This window comes from Nelumbo nucifera, chromosome 6, assembly GCF_055504915.1.
Source record: "Nelumbo nucifera cultivar China Antique chromosome 6, China Antique-T2T, whole genome shotgun sequence".
In the NCBI taxonomy this organism is placed as follows: domain Eukaryota; kingdom Viridiplantae; phylum Streptophyta; class Magnoliopsida; order Proteales; family Nelumbonaceae; genus Nelumbo; species Nelumbo nucifera.
Genome location: NC_142654.1, coordinates 64,128,006 through 64,136,463, shown reverse-complemented (window position 1 = coordinate 64,136,463; position 8,458 = coordinate 64,128,006). Strand labels below are relative to the sequence as shown.

General features: G+C 46.1%; 1 protein-coding gene across 1 annotated transcript; it reads left to right on the top strand.

The window, feature by feature from the left end:
• The first annotated feature begins 4,289 nt into the window (after window positions 1–4,289).
• On the top strand, window positions 4,290–4,802 carry LOC148791142 (uncharacterized). Its single transcript, XM_088890403.1, has one exon. The coding sequence runs from the start codon at window positions 4,290–4,292 to the stop codon at window positions 4,800–4,802; it is 513 nt and encodes a 170-aa protein (XP_088746529.1).
• The last annotated feature ends 3,656 nt before the right edge of the window (window positions 4,803–8,458 follow it).

Below are 8,458 nucleotides of genomic sequence, written 5' to 3'. Positions count from 1 at the left end.
TCAAGTAGACCCTACCTATTGATGACAGCCCTAGGCCGATAGTAGTTATTAGAGAAAACCATATAACCAGTCAGTTCAACCTAAGAACTGGGAAGTCGATTCTAAGTTCTTCTTAACCAGCCCATTTATTTTTTAATGTTTAACCCGTAGAAGGATAAAATGAAAGCCCTAGTGTTTTACCCCTTGCTCTTTACCCTCGTTCACTCTTTTTCCTCCATTCTCCATCATTCAAACATCTGGTTCTAGCATTGTTTCTTCGCCAAGTAACCAAGAAGGCTCCAATGACTACATCTTCTTCCTCCTAAAATCTAGTCCAGCCGCAAGCCACAACGACTTCCTCCTTTTTCTTCATTCAGGAATCTACTCTGACAACGCTGGCTTCAGTCAAACATCACTGCAACTAGGGCATCAGCTTGGTCTATGTTGATGCCAGGGTCCTAGAGATCTTTAATATTTCACAGAGGGACATGGTCGTCCCTGATGTTTATGCTAAGTTCACTGCACAGTTATTATCACTACAACTAGGGCAACCTGGAAAAGTAACTACTCCTCCAGTTTTGTTTATGACAGTAAAGCTGTCTTTATTGATTTGTCTTCGATTCCAACAAACATTTTCAGAAATACAACATAGAAGGAACGAAGATTAGTCATTAGAAGGAGATTTGTTCTAGCCAAGCATTTTTTATTATTAATTTTTCCCCTTTGTTTTGCAAGGAAAATTTTCTATTATTAATATTCACCAAACCTAGAAAATTTCCGCTGATTTGTTTAATTTTTTCGTTCATTTTTGGCAGAGGTCGACATTGGGCTCCTCATTTTCGCAGAATCACTTTCCCTCAAGGTTAAAAAGAACTCTTTTTTTTATATATATATATATATATATATATATTCGTAGAAGTGAAAGTAGAATGGAATATTTTGTTGAAAATGGGGCTAGACGTAGAACTCATTTTTTTGCTTATTATATTTGATATGCATTCTTTCATTCGATCCACCTCAATGCAAATATAATTTCTCCCAACTCTAGTTTATTTATTTATTGCATTTTTTATTTTATACAAACCTAGGTTTATGGAAGTCAATACTTCAATTAGCAGGCCTTTTCTATTTTTTCTTTGGTTTGGCATATTGGGTTTGGGATGGTGGATTGTTTACTCATATTGAATACAGGGTTGTTATTGCTAGCTAATAGCATTGTAATGCAAAAATGGTCATTGCAGATGTAGATCTATGATGTGCATGAGTATTTACTCATAATGTGCACCTTCTCTTTATTGCATTTGATAATTTAAATTTGCAAGCGTTTGATGTATGCATGATTTTGAGGAGAAAACCTATTGGCAGGATACATGTTGAGCCATACAACTACAATAGAACATTATATGAATCTTGAATTGGACATGAAATTTACCTATCTTTATCATCATCGTCTAAGCCTAGTACTTGATGCTTAAAAGATATTCCATTTCTTGTATACTACTATTTCAAGTTGTTCCTTAATTTATATGGAATTTGTATAGATGCTAAATTTATCTAATGTTATGTAGTAGAAGTTCTATTGTAAATTGATAAGGGGAGATTTGGCCCGACCTAATAAGCAAAGGACACGTGGATGTGGCCTGTCATCCAAACGACAAATCAGCATGTGGTGCCACATCAGCAGGTCGCGGGACCTCGGGTGCTCGGTCACTTCGGAGTCAGAGCACCTCGGTACCCACGTACGCCGAGGTGCCACATAACCGAACCTAGAAGCTCGCTAGTTGTCTCCGAACTTCTCGGGATCACATAGTGTAACTGTAGGTTTTGTCCTCGCCCTGCCCGATTCGGAGGGAAACGGTTAGCCTTTTTAATTAGTACGTTACCCTCCTTCCAAAGCGGAACGAATCCCTACGCCACTGGCTGAGGATTCCAGGAGCGTTTCGCGAGACCCACGGTAGCCCTGCTATATAAGGGCATCAACCCCTGAGACTCAGGTATGCACGATTATTTGCTCATTAGCTTACTTGCATTCAAGCTTTCAGCTAGCAACCAAAGTACAATACTAACTTAAGCATCGAAGCGACCTCGCTGGGTTAACCACTCCGAGTTCTCTGATCCTTTCTCATGCAGCTTGGTCCAACTTGCTACGCGACTAGTGCCCAGGTAATCTTCCAGCTAGGTACTTCTAGATCATGCACCATCAATTGGCGTCGTCTATGGGAAACGATCAAAAGGTCAACCTTGCACTTCATCCATCACCTTACTCTCTCTCAATGGCATCTTCAAGGAACACCAGCAAGGGCATCGACATGAGCATCACTGGGGGGCAGGACCACCCAACATCACTCCCTCAAGGCCCTTCAGTGACTATCGGGCAATTCACCATCCCCCTCACTGACTCAAGGGTTCCCACTGTGTCGATGCAGCAGACGAATCAGCAGATAAACGCCCCGCTATCCTGGTAAACACCACTTTCTCTAAATCCTCGGTGATTCCTCCTGGGGTCGGGCATCTCCAGTTTGATGATCTAGTTCAGAGTGTCAGAACCATACAGATTCAGATGCAGCAGATGCATCAGTTTCAACAGTACTATTTCTATCAACAATACAAGCAGCAGTTTCCACCACTACAGCCGAACTAGCAACCAGGTCAGTACCAGAATCAAGTCCAGAACCAGCACCCGCGCCACCAACAGCCTCATCAAAGTATTCATCAATCTCCCCGTCGAGGTGAGAGAAACTCACAGGTTCCAGTCCCTCCTAGGAACCGGACCCCACCTCGGGTTAGGGTCAATGGTCAACACATCACCCCAGTTTCTCAAAGGGGGAACCCAAAAAATAGGCCCGAGGTCAACCAACAAGAAAGGAATAGTCAGCAACAACTCTCACGGCCTGAGAATCGCGAGTCGCGGCTCGACAATCGCTAGCTTAGGGCTTGAGGTGCGGGCTCGAGACGAGACCCCTTGGTACCCTGCAACAGCCAGCACCGGTCTCACGATCAAGAAGAAGCAGGAGGAAGGAACCCTCATCCACCTTGCAATAGTGTTCAGGAGCGAGAGCAGACCAGAATCGAAATACCCGATCATACTGAAGCCAACAACACCAATGCAAAGCCAGTAAAGAAATAGCAGCGACGACATCTCAAGACTCGCCGTTCCTCAACCAAAAACAATCAACCATGGGAGCAAAGCAAGGAAAGGGAGGAAGTGAGCTCAGTGGCTACATGATTGGCTCCGGCATTGTTGAGCAGACCCTCCCCCCTGTCATCCGAACTACTAAAAGTACCGATGTCGAAGGACTTCAAGGTGCCCCCGTTGGAAAGGTACGATGGAACTTTTGATCCTAATGACCATGTGGACGCCTTAAAGTCTCAGATGCATTTCTCCAGAGCAAACGAAGTGTGCATGTGTGTGGCTTTCTCCACCACTTTCAAAGGACTAGCTCAGACCTGGTACAGGAACATCACGCTGGGCTCGTCCGAAAGTTAGGCACAGTTTGTGGAAATGTTCACGGCCCACTTCATCACTAGTAAGAAGTGCTCGAAGTCACAAGTGTTTCAATGAAACGTACTTGCAGATATTGGATCCTGACCCAGTAGTGGGCCTCACTACAACGCAAAAGGGAGTTACACACAATGAGTTTAGATGGTACGTCGGAGTGAATCAACCGAAGACCATTATAGAGTTTCTTACATTAGCCGAGAAATTCATAAGCATAGAAGAAGAGCTTGGCCAAAAATCGGAAAGCCAGTAGGGAGAGAAAAGGAAAAGAGAAGAAGAATGAACAAGCAACGGAAAGCACAAAAGAAAGAAGAGCAAATCACCGAGAAGAAGTAAGTCACCTAACTCGAGAAGTAAGTCCCCCTCCCAGAGTTACAGGTCAGATCGGCGGTCCAGGACCCCTCCTGTTGAGAGAACAACCTATACCACCCTCAATGCGAAGCGAGGAGAAATCCTAATGGCAATGAAGGACTCCTCCTTCATCAAGTGGCCATCCAGGCTACAGGGAGACCCAACGACTAGGAACCCGAACGTCTACTGTCATTTTCATCGGGACCATGGTCATAGTATAGAAAATTGTCAGAATCTCCATGACGAGATCGAAGAGATCATTCGCCGCGGGTACCCGAAGAAGTACATCTTCCACGAGGAAAAAGAACAGAGGGACGGGCAAGGAGATCGAAGGAGAGATGCTCCGGAGTCGAGCAGATAGAACGAGTAGCCACCTTGGTAGCTACCTGAAGAGAGACCGGTCCACGGGGTAATCAACATGATCACCAGTGGATCCATTGTAGCGGGGTGTACCACAATAATGGGGAAGACCTCAGTTAGAGAACTAGAGCATGAAGCAGAAAACCCACCGAAGCAACCTCGGGTGGAAGAGCTCATTTATTTCACCGATGACGATGTGCGTGGGATACAGTATGCTCATGACGATGCTCTGGTAGTGAAGCTCATCATAAATGATTTTGAAGTGAAGCAGATCTTGGTGGACTTAGGTAGTTTGGCCGACATCCTATTTAAAGGAACCTTAGACAGGCTACAGTTGAAGAAAAATGACTTGAAACCAGTAGATACACCCTTGATGGGGTTCAGCGGCGAAGAAGTCAGACCCCTGGGTCGGGTCACGGTACCAGTAGAAGCAGGAACGTGGCCAAACATTGTGCGATTCGAGCATACTTTTCTAGTGGTCGTGACTCCATCACCCTATAACGTGATCGTAGGTCAGCCCATCCAGCACGTCTTACGTGCAATAGTATCAACATACTACTTGGCGATGAAGTTCCCGACAAATTATGGAGTAGGGGTTATACGAGGCGATTAGCTCGAGTCTCGCAAGTGCTATATGGCTGCATTGAAAGGTAAGGTGAAGTTGGCGAATGATGTTGAACTAGAGCAACCAGCAGACTACACTGAGGAGCGAGCTACCCCGATGGAGGAGACAGTCTATATACCGGTTTCCAAAACCGAGCCGACGAAGACCCTCTTGATCGGTGCACTAATAAATGAACTGCTCCGAACACAACTAGTATGTTTTTTACTTAATAATTTAGATGTTTTTGCTTTTTTTGCGACAGAAATGCCCCACATCAACCGTAGCGTGATTATTCACAAGTTAAATGTGAACCCCTTAGTCAGGCCAGTTAGACAAAGAAAACGCAACGTCGCCCCAGAGCGGTGGAGGGTAGTCGATGAGGAGGTTGGGAAACTCCTCGCTACAGACTTCGTCAGGGTGGTTCATTACCCAAACTGGTTAGCCAACCCCGTGCTGGTGAAAAAGGCCAATGGAAAGTGGTACATGTGTGTCGACTATACCGACCTGAACAGAGCTTGCCCGAAGGACTGCTTCCCCCTTCCTAGGATAGACCACTTGGTAGACGCGACCTCGGGGCACGAGTTGCTGAGCTTTATGGATCCCTACTCCTGCTACAACCACATTAGGATGGACATAAACGACTAGTACAAGACCACTTTTGTAACTGAGTTAGGGTTGTACTACTACAAAGTCATGCCCTTTGGTTTAAAAAATGCCGAAGCAACTTTCCAACGACTTGTAAATAAAAATTTTGAACCGTTGATTGGTAATAAAATGGAGTGTTATGTTGATGACATGGTCATGAAGACCCAGTACTCAAATTCTTTAATTGATGATTTAAATTCTATTTTTCAAATTCTTAGAAAATTTAACATGAAGCTTAGCCCAAACAAATGTGTCTTTGGGGTCACGTCAAGCAAATTCCTCGGTTACATAGTGAACCGAAGTGGCATCAAAGCCAACCCTGATAAAGCTAAGGTCATATTTGATATGAAACCGTTCCAGAAGATAAAGGAGGTAACAGACCGGATAGCCGCCCTAAATCGGTTTATGTCTAAATCGGTGGGTCGGTGCCTACCTTTCTTTAAAGCAATAAAAAGAATGAAGACTTTGTATGGACCAAAGAGTGTCAGCTCGCGTTTGATGAGCTGAAAAACTGCCTAAGTACCGCATAGGTTCTGACCCGACCTAAGGAAGGTGACGAGCTGAAGCTGTACCTCTCAACGAGTGACGTGGTGGTCATGTCGGTACTAATCAGAGAAGTAGGCCGGGTCCAACGACCTGTCTACTATGTAAGTAAAGTTTTGCAGGATGCAGAGACAAAGTATTCCGACATCAAGAAGTTAGCATACGTGCAAGTGGTAGCAGCCCGAAAACTACGTCCGTACTTCCAAGCCCATACAATTGTCGTCCTCACCAACAGACCTCTAAGGCACATTTTGCTAAAACCTGAGGTGTCAAGTAGGTTAGCGAAGTGGTCCATCGAGCTGAGCGAATAGAACATCCGGTTCGAACCACGTCTAGCAGTCAAAGCCCAACTCTTGGCGAACTTCGTGGCAGAATGTATGTTAAACATGCCAGCCCTTGAGTTGATTGAGACTGCTTACGTGTCGGAGGCATCAACCAGCATGGCACCGATCCGGGTCAGGGTTGAACTGACTGGGGACGAGGAGCCCTAGGTCCTTCACGTAGACGGCTCGTCTAACTAGCGAGGAAGTGGTGCTAGATTGATATTGTAAGGCCTGAGCGATGTGAAGGTGGAATATGCTCTCTGGTTCAGATTCAAGACGTCGAACAATGAAGCGGAGTATGAATCACTGATTGTCGGGCTAAGTCTAGCGAAGGAAATGGGTGTAAAACACCTCGTCGTGTGCAGCGACTCTCAGTTAGTAGTAAACCAAGTCAACGACGACTACGAAGCTCGTGATTCAACCATGGAAGCTTATCTCGCCAAGGTTAGGAAAATCTTTTCGTGCTTCCATTCATGGTTCATTAGGCAAATACCGAAGTCCAAGAATGCTAAGGCCAATGCCCTGTCAAGATTAGCAAGCACTAGCGACAGCACAATGCAGACTGTATACGTAGAAGTCTTGCCTCAGCCCAGCATTCTTGAGGGTGCAGAAGAGGTCGCTCCCGTGTTGCAAGTAGAACCGAGCTGGATTGACCCGCTCGTTGGTTATCTGCTCCACGGGACGCTACCCGCAGAACGCAATGCTGCTCGGAGGGTAGAGTGTCAATCAGCTTGGTACATCCTTATTGACGGACGGCTGTACAAGAGGTCCTTTACGCTCCCCTACCTACGTTGCTTTCGACCTTTAGAAGTCGAATTAGTGTTTCACGACATCCATGAAGGACTATGCGGAAGACACTTGGGGGGTAGAGCGCTTGCCCAAAAATCACTTAGACAGGGCTACTACTGGCCCACCATGTAGGCATACACACTCAAGCTCGTCAAGAAATGCGACAAATGTCAGAGGCATGCCAACATCCTCCATCAACCCACTATCGATCTAAAGTACCGGACCAGCCCGTGGCCTTTCATGTAGTGGAGGATTGACATCCTCGAACCATTTCTGCCGGCAATCGGGCAAATGAAATTCTTGGTTGTAGCGGTGGACTACTTCTCAAAGTGGGTGGAAGTTGAGCTGTTAGTGAATATTACAGCTCAGAACATGCAGAACTTCTTTTGGAAGAACATTGTGTGTCGTTTCGAACTACCCAAGGTGCTAATCTTGGACAATGGGAAGTAGTTTGAAGACATCAAGTTCCAGAACTAGTGTGCCGAGATGGGGATTCAGCAAAACTTCACTTCGATGGCACACCCGCAGGCGAACGGACAGGCCGAAGTGACGAACATGGCCATCCTCCGCAGACTGAAAGTTCACTTAGCACGAGCTAAAGGGTTGTGGGTGAATGAGCTGCCCAGTGTCCTTTGGGCCTATAGGACTACCATCAAGATTGCAACCGGTGAAACGCCCTTCAACTTGATGTATGGAATGGAGGTCGTGATTCTGGCAGATATCGAAGTACCAGCGCTGCGTTTCGAAGCGTACGACGAAGAGGCGAACGACGATGAGCTCCGGACCAATTTGGACCTGATCGAAGAAGTACTAGACCTGACCTATATCCGGGCTACGGCCTACCAGTAGCGGGTAGCTCAGTATTATAATGCCCGAGTTAGAAGATGACAGTTTCGAGTTGGTGACCTGCTGCTCCGCAAGGTAATGGTACCTGAGCCCGGCATAGGTAAGCTCAGACCGAATTGGGAGGGTCCATACCGGGTGAGATGAGTGTTTGGAGGGGGCACATATGAGCTCGAAACTATGGAAGGGAAACAAGTACTTCGAGCTTTGAACATTGCCAACTTGAGGAGGCATTTTATATGAACTTGCGACTCCAATATGACTAAAAAACTTTCTAAGTCCACAAGACCACCGAGCTGGTCAAAAGGACATCGAGCTGGAGAGAGGACTGTAAATCACTCCCAGAGCCAAAGGGCTATGGTGTCGAGCTAACCTCGACACAATATAAGTCTCAGTCGCCACTTCGGCATGGGCAGATAAGTCGTAGTCGCCTCTTCGGCTTGGGCAGATAAGTCACAGTCGCCTCCTCGGCATAGGCGTGCTAAGACCAGTCGCCTCTTTAGCATGGGCAACCTAAGACCT

What these genes read in the sequence shown, in the direction of transcription:
- LOC148791142 (XM_088890403.1), top strand. Translation starts at nt 4,290, where the DNA reads ATGGGGAAGACCTCAGTTAGAGAACTAGAGCATGAAGCAGAAAACCCA.